At 39.8% G+C, this 22,668-nt stretch overlaps 1 protein-coding gene across 1 annotated transcript; it reads left to right on the top strand.

Annotated features, from left to right (window-relative positions):
- The first annotated feature begins 12,631 nt into the window (after positions 1-12,631).
- Positions 12,632-17,627, top strand: lrrc3b (leucine rich repeat containing 3B). Its single transcript, XM_088929390.1, has one exon. It carries the CDS (start codon positions 12,632-12,634, stop codon positions 13,403-13,405), a length of 774 nt encoding a protein of 257 aa, XP_088785516.1. The 3' UTR covers positions 13,406-17,627.
- The last annotated feature ends 5,041 nt before the right edge of the window (positions 17,628-22,668 follow it).

Here is a 22,668-nt window from a genome sequence, read left to right as displayed (position 1 = left end):
CAGAACATTTAAGTAATACTAGTACAGGTGGGTAGCTGCGTCAGCATGCGTAGGCCGCAAAGGAACAAGTAATAGGTTTATTTCATACTGAAAAAAAGAAGAAAGAAAACACAACGTTTCGGCCGTGGAGCCTTCTTCAGGTGTGTCACATAAATTGCTCAGGGGCCCAATGGAGTAGGATTCCTCTGCCGGCCACAGGATTTAAACCATCAAACTTCCAGCCACAGGCGCAGATCCTTAGCCACAGTGCCACCGCTCCGCCCTTAGTCCAAGATAGACCAACATATTTTCCATGTTTGTAAAGTCCTCTCCAACATATATGTCAAGCTGTAGAATTGCACTTTTCACACTTCTAAGATCCACTTTCTGGGATATATAGTTTCACCCCTCGGGGTTGAGATGGACCCAACAAAGGTTTCAGCCATCCAGAACTGGCCTACTCCCAAGGACTTGAAACAAGTCCTGGGTTTCACAAATTTCTATCGTCACTTTATTAGGAATTTTAACTTCATTGTGGCACCCATCACTGCTCTAACCTGTAGAGGCCCCAGACAGGGCAAATGGACCCCCAAAGTGGACAAGACCTTTAACTGTCTCAAACAACACCTTATTGTCACAATGCCATGGAGAAAAGAGTATCCTCCTTCCTTGTGCCTTATTTTGAAGAAAACTTTCCCCGGCTGAAGCTAACTACAACGTTGGGAACAGAGAACTTCTGGCCATCAAGCTCGCCCTGCAGGAGTGGAGGCATTGGCTGGAGGGTGCCCAACATCCTTTCACTATCCTCACTGACCACAAAAAACTGGCTTACTTACAGTAATCTCAACCCCCGCCAGGCAAGATGGGCTTTATTCTTCTCCAGATTCCGCTATACCCAGGCTCCAGGAACATCAAAGCCGATGCCCTCTCCCGCCTTCACAATTCCTCTGTGACTGAGACCCCCCCACCCCCTAACCCATCATACCTCCTGGCAAGTTTCTCACAGCTGTACATTGGGACATTGCAGATCAGGTTAGACGTGCCCTTCAAGGCCACTCTGTACCCCCCCCAGTACCCCCCGGACAGACTTTGTACCCAACTTTGCCATTCTGCTGTCTCCACTGGGGTCGTGATTCCCGCTTCACTGGCCACCTGGACACTAGAAGATCCATTGAATTCATCTCCAGGGACTTCTGGTGGCCTTCTCTGAAGACCGACGTAGCAGACTTTGTACGGGCATGCTCCACCTGTGCCAGAACCAAAACCCTCGTCAGAAGAAGGCTGGCCTCTTGTAACCCCTCCCAGTTCCCACACGCCCATGGTCCCACCTCTCAGTGGATTTTCTTATGGATCTCCCCAAATGCCAGGGCAAGACCACTATCATGGTCGTTATTGACCAGTTCTCTAAATCCGCACATTTTATCCCTCGTCCTTCGGCCTGGGAAATGGCTGATCTTTTTGTCCTCCATATTTTCTAACTCCACGGCATCCCGAAGGATATCATTTCTGACAGGGGCCCTCAATTCATATCAAGGTTCTGGAAGGCTTTCTGTAGAGCCTTGGGTGCTTCTGCCTCACTCACCTCTGGATACCATCTGGAAGCTAACGCCCATGCAGAGAGGATTAATCAAGACCTTCTTGCCGACCTCAGAACCTATGTCTCTGCCTCCCAAAATGACTGGGTCTCCCTCCTTCCTTGGGCTGAGTACACCTACATCTCTCTCTACACCTCTTCCACCGGTATGTCTCCTTTCCTGTGCTCACTCGGATACCAACCCTCACTTTTTCCTGACACTATCCCGGACACCGATGTTCCCTCAGTCCAGAACTATTTTTCCCTTCCCCAAAGACTGTGGAAGGCCGCTAGGAGCAATCTTCTAAAATCCTCACTTAAACAGGAGATCTCTGCTGACAGACTTCGTCAACTATTCTCTAGTTTAAGATGTGGTCAATATGTCTGGCTTTCCACCAAGAACATTCCTCTCCGACAACCCTCCTGTAAACTAGGTCCTCACTTCATTGGACCTTTCAGAATACTTTCCCAGATCATACCTGTCTTCTACCATCTCACCCTTCCTCCCCCTCTCAGAATTCATCCCACCTTACATGTTTCCCTCCTAAAGCCTTACCATAGGTCCCCCCTGTTAAGACCACAACCACGCCCACCTCCTCCCCTTCTCATTGATGGCTCTCCCGCCTACACTGTGAACAAGATTTTGGGTCTTTGATGGCACAGAGACTCCCTGCAATTCCTGAGGGGAGGGGTACGGTCCTGAAGAGCGCTCATGGGTTCCAGAGGCTGATATCCTGGACCAAAACTGGGTCGAGGATTTTCTTCACACCCGTCCTGATCCATCCACTGGGGCGTCAGGAGACGCTCCTGAGGGGGGAGGGGGGGTACTGTTACGCATTCCACACGCGGTCATATTTCCACACCCGCGCATTCCACACGCTCTCACATTCCCACGCGCATCGGTTTTTACAAATGCTCAGGCCGTAAGTAATTCTATCCCTTTTCTCTGTTGTCACTATTTTAGTTCCTCTCTTTTGCCCCTTCCTACTTCACTCTAGTTTACTGACTTTTGCCTGTTTCTTGTTTTACGCCCTCGCTTTTCGGATTTGGATTTGTTGTCTCGGTTCTACTGCCCTCTTCTGACCTTTTGCTCATGTTTTGGATATTGAATACTTGCCTAATGTTTTTGGACTTTTGGCTTTAGTGCTTGTGGCTTCCCCGTTTTTAGTCCTGCACAGGGGCTATATCTTTCTTTTCCCTTTTAGTGACAGATACCAAATATATCTTTAACACCATCAGAGTCTTAAAAATTAGCATGCAGTGATGAATTGTAGATATTTAAAAAGCACAGCTAAAAACTTCAGATATTTCTCTGCTGCCCTCAATGAAAGCATGAATTTCACAGACACAATCATATTTTGATATTTATTTGTGTTAGGAACAGAAATATTGTAGTCCATTTAGAGCCTACATATCTTGTGTGTAACTGCATGACAGAACTACTGCAACAGATATTTTCAGTGTTTTCAAGAACACAATTAATGACTTAAATGTGTCGTAGTGCAATAAAGTGATGGGTAGACAATCTGACAGTGTTCCCTGGACATATGAGTACAGATGTGAACTTTTTTGCCACAATAATAAATGTTTTGTGTGGTATAAACATGATCGAAGGAAATATGGAACAATGGGCCAAAATCCCTAAAAGCCAATGTGAATCTGAAGAAAATGCAGCCATTACTGTAGTAATGGTCATTACTGCTACAGTAATTAAGTCATTACTGCTCAAGGAGATACAGCACAGTACTACCGGATGTTAAATCTGAGTTCTCGCAAATTTATTCAAACAAGGATATTTACTGTTGTATCATTTTGTTAATTAAATTATCCAAATTTATCTTTTATGTCTTTGTGCTAAATTTTTATTCTGGTTATCTTAATGTTTTATTAAGACTTCCATGACGATTAAATTACATTTTAAGTTTTAAATATATGAGAATATAGACATTCACAAGCTTTTGTCTTAGCACTTGGTGGTGATTAATGTTTTAGTTACACATTTTTTGCATTGATTTTTTCTTTACAGTACAGTACTACAGTATGTAGTAGTTTGAATTACAATTTTATTAATTTTAATTTACATTTTAACAAAATTAAAAGAGAGCATATTGTATTGCATATTGAGAGCACTGATTGTATGTACAGTATAATGATTTTAAGTAGCTCAATCAATAACATTTTCAAAGTCATTGTTCTGCTTGGTCACAGATTAAAATTAGAAATGTTTCCTGGATATACAGTATGTTATATGTCAGCATAATCTAATTAGTCCAAAGCAACCTTGAAATTTCTTAACTGTTGTTTCATTTGCATCCTCAGTAAAATACCTTTTTACAAAAACTCAAAGATGGTTGCAGTACAGAGTGTTTTGGATGCATGGTGCCTAATGAGAAATTGCCTCCATTTAAGCTACTTTTTTGGCTGTAGTTTTCCTCAGTGCACTCACCTAGTTGCTTTCCTGTTATGATTCATGGTCAAGCTATTGTTTTTAGATAATGAAGAAAGCAACTTCCAGAGTCTTAAGCTTCTCTTGATGGAGCACTTTGCATAAAGGATTTGTAGAATGGGTCTGATCATTTTAAATGCCGTTAGAAGACTTCAAATTACCCAAAATCATACTCCGGAGACAATTAATCAAATTGACAGCTCACTGGCACTGCTGACACACAACATGTTTCACTGATACCAAAAGTGCCAGGTTAATATTAAGAGGAAAAAACTAGGAATCAGACTTGCTGAAACAATATTTTAATCCCACTCTTGTTGGTCACAAGCATTAAGCAAGATCATTTTCTGGGATAAAGGTCCCGAAGTCAATTTGTAATTGATCTGATCATTTGATGCTAATGATCTCTCACTATTGTACAGCGACCACAGGACCCTCATGCAGTCTGCTCCAGTTACTGTCAGTGCTCGTTCCTCAGTCCGAAGGATCTGTAAAGAAAAGCATGAGAACAGCACCAAAATATAGGCAAGGAGCAGAACGTAACATTGCTCTGCCTGGCACTTGCACAATTGACAACATGCTGTCAAAGTCCTTATTTGATCCAGGCCTATACAGCTTACAGATAACGTTGGAGTTACTTTTATGTAACAGTTTGTCAAAATTAATAGTACCTATAAAGAGACAAAATGGTTATGACGTATGGGGGGACATCTTCATTTTGACTGCACTCCTTTGCTGTTCTCCTAAAACCCTGTGGTAAATACAGTACCTTGATCTGAAATTGATAGTTAAGTCTCTTTAAAATTCAGGGCCAGATTTAAATATGGAAAAGTTTATGAACAGTTCTGTGCTCAGTATCTAATCTGAAGTCTTTAGAGTGATGTCCTGGTCATTGTAGGATTCGAAAAGGATATAACACCAGGATTTTCTCTTATTCCTCCAAGCAATTTTTAAGGGATCATCCCTTTGTCTTCCATTTGGAATTGGACATTCTTCCTTAGTCTTCTAACAGCATTTAAAATGATCAGACCCATTCTACAAGATCTTCCAGAGGTTAATAACTAACAGATAACTAGCTAGACTAGGCACTCCTGCAGCGTATATTTGCTCTTAGATTGACATACTGTAACTGAATATGCCTTCCTGAGGCACAAGTACTAGTCTATGGATTTCTCATCCATTTAGATGCTTTTATTGGCTCGGAATAGGTGGCAGCTTCTGAGTTGACCTTTCAGGTTCTCAGACACAATGACTCATTCTTTCAGCCTGGCTGCTCAGCAAAGGCGATGCCTTCTGCACCTGAGCCAGGAGGGTAAACAGCACAACACAGGATTCCTTGTCTGTGTTAAACTCTCCAGGGGGATTGGAGGTTGAAACAACACAGATGTTCCTATCTTTGCTTTTAAGCTGTCCGAGATTACATGCTAAAACAGATTGGGGAGGAAGACTAGGTGAATAATTGCCTGTCTCTTTCAAGAATAGAGGTTTTGTAGTCTAGAGAGAAAGTCTAGGTTTTAGCTCTGCGAAGTTGGTTTAATTGTGAATAAGTTTTCAGGTTTGTGAAAGATGTGGAATCAATTCATGTGCTTTTAAAAACACTGTAAAAAGAATATAAACGGGCTAACACGTACATTAAAAAGCAATATGCAAACAGTACCCAGGATGGACAGTGCTAATACTACAAAGTCAAATCCATGACCCCAGCCAGACATGATTAAGTGCACCATCTTATGATTCACATCACCTCTTGATCAGTGCTGAGCTATAGCAACACAATATCAACAAAACTGATGAACTTCATTCTCCACCATGACCTTTTTTCTTACACCGCAAATATGAATTCAACAAGATTTAATTCATGCTTAACGGATAGCCAAACTTTTCTTCTTATCAGTAAGTCTGTTTCTTTTCAATAACCACACATTCTTTGAAAAGTGTATTTCCCTTGTGTGATCTACAGTATATCTGAGTGTACAAAAAATAGTACAGTGATAGAATGGGTTAAGGGTGAATATTCCAGTATACTGAAGTACAGGAATATAAATATAAAAATATAAAATATAAATATAAAATTATATTCAGAGAGAGATGGCACAGTGGCATTGTGATTAGCATTATAGCCTGGCAGCTCTGGGGCCCTGGTCTCAATTCCTGGGGGGCTATGTGTATGAGGTTTGTATATTCACCTCATGTTTGCGTGGGTTTCCTCTGGACACTCCAGTTTCCTCCCACTGTGCAAAAACACACTGGCAGGTTAATTGGCACTGGGAAACCTGGTCCTGGTGTGAGTGTGTGTGCGTGTCTGTGTCTGCCCTGTGACAGACTGCCATCCGGCTTCCCCTCAACCCTGGACTCAATGAAGTGGTTAATAAATGGTTGGATATAGACAGAGATAGAGCATGTATGTATTACTTCTATTGCTTATATATAATATTCCGGAAAAACAACAACATACATATTTAATTTTATACCTTAGTAGTGTAGCTCTGTAGTCAAGTGAAAATAGCTTCAATGGCTACCAAGACTATTGTGCAGCGTATATGTATATTTCAAGTGATAGGTTTATTCCATGCTGCAAAGAGAAGAAAGAAAACACAACGTTTTGGCTGTGGAGCCTTCTTCAGGTGTGTGAAAACCATATATATATTTCTGCTAGTTAGAAGTTTCCATTTCACACATCATTAAATGGTTAGGAAGAATGCTTAAAATAAACTACCTTGATTTTTTTCTTTCAGATAAATACATAAATACTGCCCACAGTAGCTTATTTTTTGTGTTGCTCCTATCTGAAAGTCAGCCTGGAATGTAGGCCACTTATTTTAAAGGGATATAGAACATAGACACACTAAATACACCAAGGCAAACACACATGTGCATATCTAATTTTACATTGTAAATGTACTTTATATAGTGCCCTTTATACCAGAGTGCTTTGCAATATTAAACGAGTAAATGCATATCAAAAAGGAAAAAGATCATAACAGTGACAATCAGCTGCACAGAGGTACATTATAAAAGCAAGGGATGCTTTATATTTAAAGGATGTCAGCCTTCCTAATCGTTTGTGGAAAAGAGAGTCTGTGCTGAAGCTTAAGACTCTAGCCCCTGTCAGCTTAGGTCCATATGACTAAATTATTAGACCATCGCCTGACATTTTAGTTTCTGTATAATCATTTTGATATGTTACATAAAGGTGTTTTTTTTATTGAACATAAAATGAAGGTTTAATATTTTCTAAGGCTTCCATGTGGTTGAAATTACAACTATGACTTTGAAAGCTTAATACTGTACCGACAAAAGTGTTTGATGGTGGCACTTCTCACAAACACTTATATTCTTCACTTAAAATTTCCCTTAGATATCCAAATGGATTTCCTTTAAGAGTTTTGGAAGACCAAATGATAAAACCAGCTTAGTTTCTTCCCTCGCAAGTATTTGCTGTAAGACATGGAACATTATCTTGCTGGAATACAAGGACATTCACAACGGTGGAACAAGGAATAAAATAATTAGTGATGGGATTCAAAACCTTTCCCAAAATGTTTGTGGAGGTTCCAGAGCTCATTTGAACCTCAAACAAGAACAGCTTGTGATAACATGTTGATATTGTATAGCCTCAGACCCCTGTGCTCAAAGATTTGACATCTGGGACAATCCAATCAGGATTAAATGATTTTTTCCTGCTCTCCTTCTTATGAACACAGCCCCAGGAGTTTCACAATCCTTCTACGAAAAAAAACATCACTTCACTCCACAGCTGTGCTCAGTATACGTTTTCTTAGAATATATATACCTTATGATACTCCACAGCTGAAACAGTATATGTGATAGTGGGGACATACTGGATAGCATGCCTTGGGTTCAATTCCAGACCTGGGTTGCTATCTGTGTGCAGCTTGTATCCTCTCTGTGTGTTTGTGAGGGTTTCCTCCAGGTGCTCTGGTTTCCTCTCACAGTCCAAAGACAGGCTGGTAGGTTAATTGGCTTCTGGGAAGATTACCCCTGGCGTGAGTGTGCACGAGCTTGCATTTGTATGTGCCCTGTGATGGACTGACATCCCATCCAGGATGTATGATGCCTTGTGCTCGTTGCTTGCCAGGATAGACTCGGGCTCACCTGTGACCCTGGTTAAAGCAGTTAGAAAATGGATAGATTCTATAACAATTTAAACGCCCAGAACAATAGGTTATTGCCAACCCTTTCCAAAACACTGCAAAGTATGGGGATGTATGTACTGTATGTGATTTTATCTCTTTTAACATTTAAGGACCTCTGGATTGCACATCTGGAGTATAACACCTCTGTTTTAAACAATTTGAAACAGAGTCTGGAGCAGGAAAATTTAGAAATGTTCTGTTTTGATAATCCATTTGTTATGCCATTTCATATTGTAACGCTCTCGGGGTTTGCCAACGGAAAGAAACAGGCCGGGGGCTCTGGCACGGGTTGGCAGGACATTTATTAGAGAGGCCGAGGGGGGTTACACACACAGGGATAGGGGAGATACAGCACTCCACCCCACCTACACAGACACAAGAGGGAAGGCCAGTTTTGGCCTGATTGGAACTCAGCAGTGCGGTTCAGCCATGTATAGATCTTCCTGTATGTGCTCATTATGTCTTCAGTTTCAGTGGTCAGCACTTGTCATTGCTGAGACAGATACCCCAAATATATTTAAAATATCTTTTGTATGTGACATTTTTGTCACAGTCGTACTGTTATTTGCTTGTCTCATTATTGATTAGCACCTGGGACTGCTATGTTACAGCACAACCAGTGCTTATGAGAAAGAAATATGACACAATTACAGTTGGTTCTGCATGGATTATATGGATTTGGGATGATTCAGAAAGGCTTATACAGTATACTTGCCAAACAGGTTTGGGTGACATTGCTGGCTCTCACTAATTCCATTTCTTTTGCTGCTCCTTCCCTAAAAAAAGACCAAACACTGTTTTGTTAGACTATAGCAGTCACAGTTGCCGTTTGGCTTGGGTAATACCTCTGCAACATTTGAACACTTGAAGGAGAGAGCGATACATTCTGTGCCAATGAAAGCCCATGTGATATATTTCAGTTATCTGTTTTTGAATGCAGTCACTTTCTGAAAGGTGAGAAGTATTTAACTGCATCAGGACCACAGGGCTGAAACAGGATTGTGGACCCAAGCGGGGTGGGTATTGACCATGAAAAGACTAAATTGATGGTGTCTTGGCCAGCACCCATGAAGAGACTTGAAGTTGGTTTCTTACTTGGTAAAGGATTTCTCTAAGATAGTTAGTGTGCTGTGGAAATTCACGGGCAAAGGGACCTTTGAAGAGCGTGATAGCTTATTAAAATCAGACACTCCGCAAACCAAGAGAAATGTGTAACTTGTCGGAGGTGTAATCAAATGTGATAATACAGGTTCAGGGCATCTCTCAGTTGCCTGGTTGGCTTCAAAGACCCAGAGGGGCAGATGGTGTAGTGGATTTACAGTACAAGAGTATAGTTTCACTACTGAGCACAAGGCTGGAATGAAAGACTTGGTGCTGTTTCATAGGTCCTGCTGAAGTGGAATGCATTCGCTATGTCCAGGCAGAACGAGTAGTTCCAAAGACTTGGCTGTTGGGGATGTCACTAGGGGCCAAGCGGGACCTGAAAGTGTACCCAGGAGAACAGCAATAGTGGTGACCACTCACAGCCATCACAGCCCCCCCACTACTGCAGTAGCAGGTGCATGGACTCAGTGGAAATTGATGTCCGTTGACCTTTTGTCACGTTCGTAAACCCCTCTTCTTAAGGATGCTACAGCCCTTCCTTGTTTTCCATTCATCTCCCGCACCTGCTCCCTGTTCCAGCCCCCTTTTCAGTTCTCCTTAAAAGCCAGGCGCTCACTCTACTCCAGGCTCTGCTCTGGTTTCTGTACCAGGCGAGTCCGGGACCTGGAAGCACCTGGTCCCAATAAGGTTTTAGTTCCCGTTCCCGTGCCGGTTCCGACCCAGTTCCCGTTTTTAATCATCTGTCTATGATGGACCGCCCGGCTTTGGACTTTCGCCTCCGTTTGGATTGCCCCTTGGACTTTCTTCAGGATTGTTTGCCTCGGCCACACTTCCCCTGAACACCAGCGCACCATGGACATGCCCCCAGTTTTTATTCCCGACTCCTGCATGCCTTTTTTCCCTTGTGTATTCTCACTCAACCCAGGATTGTGTCATCCGCATAGGGTCCGGAAAGAACTCTTCCCTTACACCTTTTCCCTGGAAGAAAGTAATGCATGGATCATGGCCATGGAGTTTCTTACCAAGGCCCTGCATTCCCAGACCACAGTATTCCCATCGCAGCATACAGGAGATGGTCAACAGCTTCAAAGTCCATGACGAGTGCCACATTTTCACACTGGACTGTCCTGACCCAGCACACCACCCTCACAACCAGGCACCGGTAGAAATACTGTATAGACACTGTCTCCCGTGAGGGAAATTCTGACACCCAGCCCTTGTCAGGAGCAGAAGTCTTGTTAGGTTAGCCTGTATCACTGCTGTGAAGTACTTTGTCATCCTGAGTTTAGTTGTTTTTCCACCTACACACTCTGTTTAGAACTAAGGAAGCACTTTATGAAACCTCTTGAGACTTGTCACTGAAGCAAACTGTTACGTCAAATTGTATACAAATCAGACAATTATAAACAATGCAAATTTAATATTATTCAGTCTGGGCCACCGCCTCTGCTTTTCTCCGTGAAGCAAATAGTCAGAGTGGAGAAATATTGACAGATTTGTCCAAAATAAAGATTCACAACATACAGTAGTGAATAGCCTCTAACAGTTTAAAAAGGTTCTTCTCAGCTTTTCACGTCATCAGATGGGTGTATAATACAGTATATACCCATCTACTATATATACTGTAATGTCTTTATGCTTGCTGTTACCTGATGCAAAGTCCTGCAATAATGATAAGAATATATCAGTTTACAGAAATGTACACTGTACTGCAGAATAATGTACAGTTTAATTTTCAAGCTGATGATGTGAAGCAATAATTTTAAAAAGACACAGATATTGGAGGCCTTCTTTGTGACTGACTGAATTAGTATGTAAAACATTCTTTCTTTGTGAGCAGTATTAGAATCAAATAAAGAGGGATTTTATCTTTTGAATTGCTGCATGCATAATTTATTAGAAAGTCTTATTTGAAAAATAATAGAATTAAATGATTTTGAAATGGAAATATTTTACAGTTTTTCTGGTTTACAATTTGAGTAACAGACACTTTGTAAGTCTGGAGTATTTGTTGTCGCTTTAAGCTTAATTATTTATTAAATTAATGCTGAAATTAATAATAACACAAAGGACAAGTTCTTGTGTTTTTCCATTTTTGTTGTAGCTTTTTCTATCTTTTGCATTTTTTTTCCCTGCCAGTGTATTCATTGCCTTTCTTTTATAGGCTGCTAGAGAAAGATGCTTTTAAAAAGTAATACATTAGGGCAATACTGTCCAAGTGTGTCCAGTGTGTGGAATTCGTAGTGTGCTCAATCTGTGGAACTACTTTTGAAAATGAACATGAAGAAAAACATGAGAAAAATAGTTTTTAAATGTCATCAATTAAGTTAAACCTATATGGTGGGTATAGTTACTGTGTAAAATAATGCATTACCTTTTAAAAGTAACTGTAAACCTAAAAGTAACTTGCAATTGTAATGGATAAAACTGTAGTTTTAAAAGTACCTCTCACCAGAACTGATTATAATTGTACTTTTCCCCAGCACTGGTTATAACTGTTTTGCTTGATTGTCAGTTTTTCTTTCTGGTGATATCATTTTGTTCCATACTAATGAGCCTTCATTAAAGATACACCATGAATAACTCCACCCAGAAAAAGCACTTGTGTCGAGTTTCACTTGAGTCCTGTAGCCAGGACCTATGACTTACTGCACAGCTGCTGATCCTGTGACTGTCCAAGTGCATAGCAGGCTTGTGGCATTGATTAGTGAGACTATTGATTAGTGAGATTGCAAACTATTCTGTAAGGCATTCTGTGCAGTAGCAATCTTGTCATCCCGCTGTTGCTGCTATAATGAAATGAATTGTGATCCATACTGATTTGAGAAAACTGGCATTTACAAATTGAGAAGCTGGTATAAACCCAACTGGCAATTCTGAATTACAGAAACGTGTGTAGTATCTCTCAGAAAAACATAACATTTAAACAGTGGTATGCATACAATGTTATGTTATTTCAGCTATGTTGTTTTCATACTTTATACTGTATGTTTGTGTGTCTGTATACATGAGAATTATAACAGAGTTTATTTAGTATGGAACACATGAGTATAGCAAATTACAATCAAGCGCTTCTAACAAGACAGCACGTCAAATCAGAAAAGCACATCACACAAACATCACAGTTGTTAAGCACTCGCGCAGCAGGAATGACTTGTCCGTAATAAACATGAACATGCATTAAAAACCAATAATTTTGTTTTTCAGCCTGGACCAATGAATACCAGCAATGAAATTAATTCAGTCCGGCATCATTGCTACTGACTTGGTAGGAAGACTGTGAAAAGCCCTGGCTGTAGAATGTGGTATGATTGAACTCTGCTGCAGGGTCATCCAGAGGAGGAGGTGGGATGTTACTGCCAATAGCCCAGCATGAATCTGGCGGGCCTGTGGTTAACTCGTTCCCTCTCCATGTGTCTGCTGTTACAAAGCTTTGTCCTCATGATACTGTGCTTTCATTCAGCCAGTATGTGTCCCAAGGGCTGCACGTGTTCACACTCCGGTGGATTAAATGTCAGCTGCAGCAACGCCAACCTCAAAGAGATTCCCAAGGATCTCCCGCCTGACACCACTCTTCTCAGCTTAGACTCCAATCGGATCACGTCCATTCCCGATGGAATCTTCAAGGATCTGCACCAGCTCAGAGAGCTCAACCTTTCCAAAAATATAATTGAGTCCGTGGGTGAACACGCATTTAAAGGGCTGGAGGAAACTTTGCAAGCACTCGATCTCTCGTATAATAAGATTACGACGGTGCACAAGAATGCTTTTGCCAGCCTGAAGGCCAAGGCCCATATTGGGAACAACCCCTGGCATTGCGACTGCACCCTACAGCAGGTTTTGAAAAACATGGTGTACAATCACGAATCTGCCAGCAGAGTCATATGTAAGACCTCTGAGCTGCACGATCACGCAGGGAGACCATTCCTCAAGGCCGATGCTGACCTGTGTAATCTGACCAAAAGGACTACTGACTACGCCATGCTGGTCACCATGTTTGGCTGGTTCACTATGGTGATCTCTTATGTGGTGTATTACGTTCGCCAAAACCAGGAGGATGCAAGGAGGCATCTTGAATATTTAAAGTCCCTTCCGAGCAAGCAGAAGAAGCCCGATGAAACTGATGACATTAGCACCGTTGTATGACATGACAAGGCAGTAGGGCTGGAGGTACAGTGTGTGAAAGGATTGAAATATAAAGACCTACAGTAAATTCATAGTTATCAAGAAATGCAGGTAATAGTAAAATCTGTCATTGGAAAACAAAGCTCAAAATGCTGACTTTAAAGATTGTCCTCATCCTGACTGATGTTGTGGATGACTGTGCTGTATAAAAACGCAACTTAGCGCGGCAGGTCAGAATAGCAAAACTTTTATGATTTGGGCAATTAGACATTTTAACCAATATGAAATGTGAATGTTTTAAGAAGAAGATGTTAAATAAAAACTTCTGAAAATGAAATGATAAAATCCACAAAACCCATTTCTGTGTATTTGCTAAGCAGAAATGTTTACATGCTGCCAATTCTGCAAATATCTGTCCGACAACTGAAGGTTGATGGGGGAAAAAAGGTTAAAAAGCTGAGTTTTGAATTGATCTGACATTTTTGTGATCTCACACAGTGACCTTTGTGTTGCAATGGTTTGCTCTAAAGCTTTTGAGGTGATAATGAATTATTGGGCCTAATCTCAGTTGGTTATGTTAGAAATTAATGCTATTGATAAGATTAAAATAAGAAAGGAATCAAAGGAAAATAAAGTAAGTGCATTTTACGTATGTTACGGATAACTTGAATGGAGATTCAAAGACTGGTGCTTTGACAAATGTGAAACCAATCGGGCAATAGTGAATGAATTGTGAAGAATTTGGAAAAAATGAAACTCAGGTTAAGATCCCTTACAGTGACCTGTTTTTAAATGGTAGTAGCAGTCTTGCTTTCACTGGTGTTTAACTGTTAGAAAACAGATCACTGTTCTTTCTCGTGTTATTTTGTATGAAGAACCTTTGGCTTAAGACTGTTGTGAATTTTATTTGGGGGGAATAGACAAGCAGAAAGTCGCTCACAGGTAAAGTTTGCTGCACAGATTTGAAATGCTTTTCAAAAATTCAAATATATTAATTGAAGGTTTCAAATAATTTTACCTTATGAAATTGCATATTTGCTGATCTTAGTGATTCATATAGCTATTTCCCTATTTCCCAGAACTAAATATAATTTTAAAAAATAGCCATTTCATCATCTTTACTTCCAGTATTACTCAACAATGCTTTCTTTATGCTTCTTCAACTATTATTTTCAAGCTGGAAATTGAACACATTAAAAACTCTTCTTGATATTGTTATGCCAAAGTAGACTCTCTGAATAAGGTTTATAAGGGGTATAAGGGGTACCAGAGAAACATCATATTTTGAAAAGCTTCAACTAAAAGAGATGAAGGGTAAAGTGACCAAGAAAAGATTCAATTTTTTTAAACCTTTTCAATTATTTGTATTTTTACTAGAATATTTGAAATCTTATATCACTCCAAATTAGAAATAAATAATAAGAAATAAGTAGTAAAGAAATACATTTATTTATATAAGCAGAATTTATGCAGTTATGAATATGACTAGGTGTTTTTATAAGCAAATCTGTACACATTCACTTAAGCACTTAGTGTTGAAAGTTGAATGCAGATGAGAGTCGGCTGATGTCTTATGAAACTGAATCAAAATTAATTCTCCTTTAGAAACCTGTAATTCTATAGTAACTGGCATCATGTCTCATTTTGGAGTGCTTTGGACTTCAGAGGGGGAAGTAATATGAAACTATTAGTCTTTCCTAAACATGTCTTTAGAGCATCAAAACATTGTGTCATATTTGTCCTGCACTTGTCTAGCTTTTAAGGTCAGTATTTAGTATGTAGCAGCTCAGTGATCTTTTCTGAATGTTACTGAATGCCTGAATACATTAAAAAAGCAAATGTCAGCTGTTGTTATGTTATAGTCCCAATGTTAACTCTGCCACTCTGTTTAAAAAAAAGTAAATGTGATGTTTTTGCAGCTAATTTGCTCTCCCAGCTGTGAAATGGACCTGACAGATTGAATCTTAAAGTGCATAAAATTGGCATTCCCTAGAACAGGTTAAATACCCTGAGAAGAGTATGATCTCCAATATGAAGACCTGTAAAAATATAGAAAACACATTTAGTAGTAAAACAAATATTTTTCAAATAGCAGATCAAGTCATTATGTTTGTGTTTAATTAAAAAAGATAAGATTTTTCTCAATGTCAGTGTTGGAATTTTTCAGACCTGACTCAGTAAAATAAAGAAGATCTTCCTATGCAGTGCATTGTAAATGAGAGTAATCACTTGATTCCTGTTGGAGGGATTTTGTGTGAAAAAGAAAATTGTTCTTCAGCGTCTCTTCTTGTGATAGTCTCTTGTTCTTCTCTTGTTTTGTTTCCAGTTTCCATGGTGAACAGTCACTGGAAACATCTTTGTTACTCTGCTTTATTGCTAAAAATGTCTTGATCTGAAAAAAGAAAGATATAAACTAATATTATTTCTTATAAATTTTGTTCATTGTTTACCCTTTTACTTTTGCATTACCTCTACTGTTTTTACTGATACAGCCCTAATAGCTACAGTATTTGTATTGTAAAGCTATTTGTTTTGTCATTTTAAAGCCATTGAAGATACCATAGCATGTTTTGGACAATGCGATAGTAATGATTAAATATTTATAAATGGGAAATTTATCGAACACAAGAGATCTCAAGGCATTATATAGCAATTAGGTTTAATAGATTTAAAGTCAGTAAAATACAGTATATTTTTAAAGTTCATATTTTATTCCTAAACAGGTGTCTCTAAGAAATCAAACAACTATCCAATACGTGATTGTTATTGCACTACACTATACTATTTTAACGAAATTGATCAGTTAATAGCAAATTAAATTACTAAACTTTGGAATTAATTAATAAGTAGTATTTTCCTATTGTGTGACATGGTGGAAATAAAAAAACAATCAAAATGACCAATTTGGAATTTACTGTAGAAGATTTATCCAACTGATAGGGTAAACTACATGGTCTCCTGAAACAACTAAATAGTGAAGCATAAGGCGAAATGAGGGACGTGACCTGGGGAAACTGAGAAGCACAAAATAGAGCCATTGCTAATTTTAAGTGCCTGAAATTATTGTTGTCTGTTGCATCCATTCATCCTCATTTAACCTGAAGGCAGTCAGTTTCTTCTTTTCCTCAAAGTGAGGTGGGGCATTTTGAGTCTTTTTCTTAATGTTGATAAGATATAACATACGAACTCTGACGGTCTCGCCAGAGAAGGAAGAGTACCGTACCTGTGTGAATGTTTGTGATACCACTCTGGGCTTGTCATGATCTTCTTTGTAAGAATTTTGTTTTCTCCCCTGGTTGTGCCTAGCTTGACCATACTACATCTCAGGCAGTGTTATAAGGCTGTACCTTTAACATTTTAAAACATACAGTAACTAATCACCTCAAGAGTGAAAGGGCATTGAAAGCTTCATGATTAAGTCAGAACTTCACACATCGTGCATGTGTATGCCAAGATTACTGGTTCTATACAGATGGAGGCAAACAGTGTTTGTCTTTTACAAAAAGAGCCAACCATCACTATATCATTAGAATATGTCTTTACCATTAGAAATTATATCAAAGCATCTCTTTTCATTTCTTAATAGACTGAGGTACCTATTGGGTGGTACAGATTTGTTCTGGTCTGTCTTAATTATTTTTAGCTACTACAGCAGGTCCCGTATCCAAAGGTCTGGCATGTTAAAAGGCTCTTGCAGATAAGCAAGACAAATATGTGTCCTTTGTATTTTTATAAAAACAACTCTATTGATAAATATACTGTAAACCTCCAAAACAAAATGCATTGTGAAATATTAGGGCCCAATTAATGGTTAAAGAAGATTACATCTGTAACAACACAGCAGGGATAATTCACAGGAGATTCACTGCAGTGCACAGCTTGCAAAAGTTGCATTTCAGATGAAAAATGAAACAGCTGCAGCTCTGTCAGGAAACACAATGTCTGGAAGCTGTTACATTAGCATAGAAAGTTAATTAAGTTTCATATCATTAGGTTTTTCCTCATATAAAAACCTGGTGGAAGCCTTGTGCTGAAGTATGCAGTTTAATTTTCTGTGCCAATTAAAATGGCAGCATTTTGCTTTTGGTTTTTGCTTTCCAGGTACACCACATTTACCATTTTATTGCTCAAGTGCAGGATTTGCTTCATTGTTTTGGTGTCGACAGGCCTAACTCTGAATTCAATTGTACATTCATGAGGCATGTTGTAAAGAAAAAGTAATAAAGAAGAGTGAGCACCCGGATGAAGTGTGGTGGATTTTTTTCGTTTTTGCTACAATATCATGAGGGTCTTTTCATTGATGGTAATATATACCACACTGTATACATACAGCACTATTTGATTTGATCTTTTGTCTCAAAGGACAAGAGGGACCTCTAAAATTCCAGAAGCACTCATCCTTTTCCACTACTCTTTTAAGCGTTCACAAGGCCCTAGAGTGAGAACGCCAGCGGTTTACTCAAAACCAGTGAGATTTCAGTGCGTACCTCTAGGCCAGTGGTTCTCAAACTGTGGTACGCGTACCTGCAGTGGTACGCAGAGTGCCGCCAGGTGGTACGCCAAATGGACCCTGGAACTGTATTGTGTGCGCTGAAAAATCAGGACGGGTTTTCATATTTTGTATTTTAATACCTGTCGAATACACAGCCTACGTACTACGATACAGTGTGCACTAATACTTCAGTGGGCACAAGAGATACAGTACTCTGTAATTCTATACCACTCTATAGGAATGTGTGCTACGGACGCAAGTGACCAATTGTATTTAAAACAAAAGCTATCTCCAGCAAATAGGGAGGTAGGAGAATGTGCGTGATTTTGGAACAATGCCAACGTTGTAAACACAGGAATGCATAGAAATACGTGCTTCGAACACTGGTAATCTTGTGAGCACAGGAAAGCATGATAGATAACAGAAAAATATGTTCTAAGGTTATTTGAGAAAAATACACCGAGCTTCTCTGTGTTTCGCTCCCATGCGCATGTAATAAAAACTTAAAATAAATACGGAAATAAAAACAGAAACGTGGAAAAATGCAAGCTTGCGGATTGCTAAAGCAGGTAAGCCCCACACTATTATGTGTGGAGAAAAAGCTGCTGAACAGCTCGACCTGCTGCCCCCCCTGAAAGACACAATCATTCATAGAATTATTGAAATTAAGGATTTTATCAAAAGTGCACTGATAGAGCGCGTTAAGATGAGCAGATGTTTTTCACTGCAATTAGATGAGTCTGTAGTCAATTTGGCCAATTTGCTCGTTTACGTTAAATACGAGTTTGAGGGTACGTCCCATGAGGACTTTCTGTTCTGTAAACCGCTACCAACAGGAGAGCACATATTTCAGCTTCTGAATGAATTTATCGAAGAGAATGGCATCGACTGGATAAAATGTGTCAGAGTTTGTACAGACGGTGCTAGAGCAATGACAAGCCGACATAACAGTGTAGTTGCACGAATTAGAGAGGTTGCTCCAGAAATGAATGGATGCATTGCAACATCCACAGCGAGACCTTTGCTGTCAAGAAAATGCCTGACGATTTAAAATCTGTTAAGACTGTTTTGTGAATTGTATCAAGGCTCGAAAAATTAATTCACATCTGCTTTGCTCGGCTAAACAGGCTCACCCCTCTCACTGAAATGGTGCTTTTTAAATTATTTTTATTTGTTGTTGTTACTGTTTTTTTTTCTGTAAAACACTTTGAGAAGCCACCTTTAAAGGCGCTATATCAAACAAAGTTTATTTTTATAATGTTTATTATATTGTAATGCATACAGCCATCAGTGGTGTGTAAGAGCCGGCTTACCAGAGCGGTGACATCACCACCCTTCCCTGTAATAGCAGGACTACAGCCACTGGGCTATAGAGAGATCTCTCTTTAGCTCAACAAGATGGGTCCCTGTTGAGTGACCCCCAAGGCCTGGGTTCGCGTCCCCCACGGTGCGGGGCCGACCTGTGTAGGCAGAAGGCAAGGGTGCCCGCCTGAACCCCAGAGCGTTACAATATGTATGTGTGAGTGTGTATGCACACGCGCTCATGTTGGTCATTGAGAATTTCTGGGGTTCCTATGAGATGATGACTTGTAGGTGGTACTTGGATGCTTTGGTTGGATTAGGGGTGGTACTTGGTCCAAAAAGTTTGAGAACCACTCCTCTAGGCAATCAACTGCTTCAAAGCCAGGTGAGTTAACCCCTCCTTCCTCATGAGTTATTGTAGCTACCCTTTGAAACTGATGGAATTGTTAGTCCTTTACTCTTTAAAACCCTGAAATCAATAACCTTTTTATTTCAGTTACTCAGATTCTAATGAGTGTGACAGAGGGACAAAATATGAGTATTTGCTGTGTCTTGCCTATCTTAGGGAATGACATGATGATAGGCTGCCCAGACTCCCCAAAAAGACCCCCCAAAACACTAATGCACAATCTTTAACTATTAAGTTAATTACGCGCTACATTTAACCTGGCCGGTTCAGTAGGGATATACGTGTGATAAGCTTCGTAAGACCGTCGACCTAGTGTTTGGATGATTGAGATTGGTATTCCACTGTGAGGTGCTGAAAATGTGCACTGACTCTGAAAGAGGAGCCGGAGGACAGAACAACACTGAAGCCAGCTTAATTAACATGCTGATATAGAGGTGATGTACAGTGGGAACTGTTTTTTGGTCCAAAGATGGATGTAACTGTGAACGTATTTAAAAATGTTGGCTTTTGCTAGTCGAGAGTTTTTACGCCGTGTTTTCATTGAATGGATGGCATGATCGATGGCTACATATTTTTTGTGAGTTGGGGCATGTGAAGCAAGGCTGGCGATGCAGAGGTGGAGTAGGAACCACTTTCTGATGCTTACCAGTCAGCTGGATGTTGTGTTCTTGGTGTTCCATGTTTTCAGCATTTTCTGTATTAGTTGGTTCTGACAATAACATCATTATGGTTGCACACTTCACCGTAGTATCACAAGCATGAATTCCCAAACAAATCGAGTCGATCTGTAGGGTAATGCACTTGCCATGACAAGATTTAATTTTTTTGCAACCTTTTTTTAAATTAATTTTCTATCTTTCCATGCACACGCTCAAGAGAACAAGGATCAAAGAATATACCACTGTTTATCCCTGGTGGTTCAGTCTGCCTGCACTCCATACATCTCTCTTTGACTAATTCTTTTATATTTCTTCCACGACAAACACACTCCAGTCACTGCTGAGACGTTCTGCACCTTTGGCTATTGCTGGGACTGGTCTTTCTAAGAGATGCACAGGAAGAATGTTTGATCCTAATACATACAGCCCCAGCCTATATTCGTTGGTTAGTCTCTACCCTTTCCCTAATCCTTCTTTTCACTGTAGAAGCCCGAAGGTCGCTGGACATCCACTGTGTCCTGTTATTTCACTTATTTCACACCTCTCACGTCTCCTGTGTCTTGATGCCCAGGCTGCTAAAGCAGTAACTTACCCTCCCTTATTACCTTCTCCCTAAGCTGGCATTCAACTGGTACAGTCTCTGCCCTTGACTCATCCCCCAACAAGCTTTCACCTATAGCCCATGGTTCCACTTCCAACAGAATCCTCCTGTATACCTCAGCAAATGGACCAGACCTGGCAGTGTGTTGATATGCAGTGGATCAGGTTCAGTTCTGTACTCAACTCTATGTGCCTCAATCTCATATTTCTGCACTTACAGATGCAGCCATTCAAGACAAGCCGGGTATGCTGCGGTACAACGCAGTGGGCCTGTCGCAGTATACCGCAATATACCGTATGCAAATTAGATTATGTTAATAGTATCCGGAATCACCTTGTAAAACCGCCAAGTGGAGCTAATAAAGCTTAACCTCTCCTGTACAGCATTTGAGCTGTCACACCCGGTTTCGAATCCCGATCACTGCTGAGGGACAATCTTTATTCAATTAAGAATTTAAGTTGTATACTCTTTAGACTTTTCAATTTAAACGTTTAAATGACCTGTCGGTCATTTTGGCCAGCCAATCACGTACCGCGGTACGGCACGGTGGCTCGTGCATAGTTGCGTGCGGTACGGGTTTGCACCGTGAACTTTGAATGGCTGCATCTGTATGTGCGCTCTACAGCATTTAGTAAAAGAAGATGTGACGCATCTTTGACAGTATTAAATTGAATCCTGTCAGTTGCTGTTTTTTAAGCATTTAAAGGGCTGCGAATTGATTCCTGGCTTTTTGAATTGTTAGTATGTCATATGTCCTTTGAACAGCTACAGACCTTTCACTGTCCTTTTGCCTTCCAATAATTTCATCTTCATAGAGAATCAGTTCACTGATTCCAAAATAATTAATTGCATAATGTTGGTATAGTGACTTCTCTAATGCATAAATAAGAAAGGAAAAAAAAACTCATGTCTGAACACTAAGGAAAATATAAATATGAAAAAGATAAGTGTTCTATATCATGGTTACTTTTGGATCATGATGTATTATTATTGCAAAACGTTCAGTCTCATTTTAATAAGACTAATAGTAATTCCAGAAGAAAACAAATTGAACTGTTGCCTCAGCTATGTGAATAGTAAATTTATTTATTTTAATGCAGATTCTGCTTAATTCAATCATATGCAAAATATTATTTACATTTCTGCCAATTTCTTTCATAGAAATTTTTTAAAATTAGACTTATGAATACTACTGTGATGGGCTGGCATCCCATCTGGGGTGTGTCCAGTCTTGCGCCCATTGCTTGCTGGGATGAGCTCCAGTTTCCCCACAACCCCATATTAGATAAAGTGGTTAGAAAATGAATAGATGAATTTATGAATACCAGTTGCATTTGGAGTAATATGGTCATATTCAATACATAACCCCCTAATCTGTATACAAACTCAACAGGTAATGAATAGATCATTATTTGCCATTATTTTATTTTAACATATGAACAATAGTGTAATCAAACACAAAGATAGGTTTAAATAAATATCCGTCAAACTATTTTTTATGGTATGGGTTTCAGCCCCAGGTAGCCAATTGGCTGATTGGCCAATCAGAAAATGGCATGCTAGCTTCTTCCTGACAGGCTGTCCTTAAATTGGAGTCACCTCAGGCAGACTCCTCTGTAACAGCAGGAGTGCAATTAGAAGACCCATTGCAGGGAGATGCAGGTTTCGTCATGCCAGCATTTCAATTCTTTTAGACTGAATTAAATTAAATCACGTCTGAATTCTTGCATCCCATTTTATTGTCAAGATAAAGGGTTTTTGTAAAACTCAAGGTTGAAGGGCCTGTGTACTTTGATAACCCAGAGTTAATGTAATCAGCAG

This window comes from Atractosteus spatula, chromosome 12, assembly GCF_055471065.1.
Source record: "Atractosteus spatula isolate fAtrSpa1 chromosome 12, fAtrSpa1.hap1, whole genome shotgun sequence".
Classification (NCBI taxonomy): Eukaryota; Metazoa; Chordata; class Actinopteri; order Semionotiformes; family Lepisosteidae; genus Atractosteus; species Atractosteus spatula.
The sequence above is the reverse complement of the archived record's forward strand: the minus strand, read 5'-3'. Positions and strand labels throughout refer to the sequence as shown.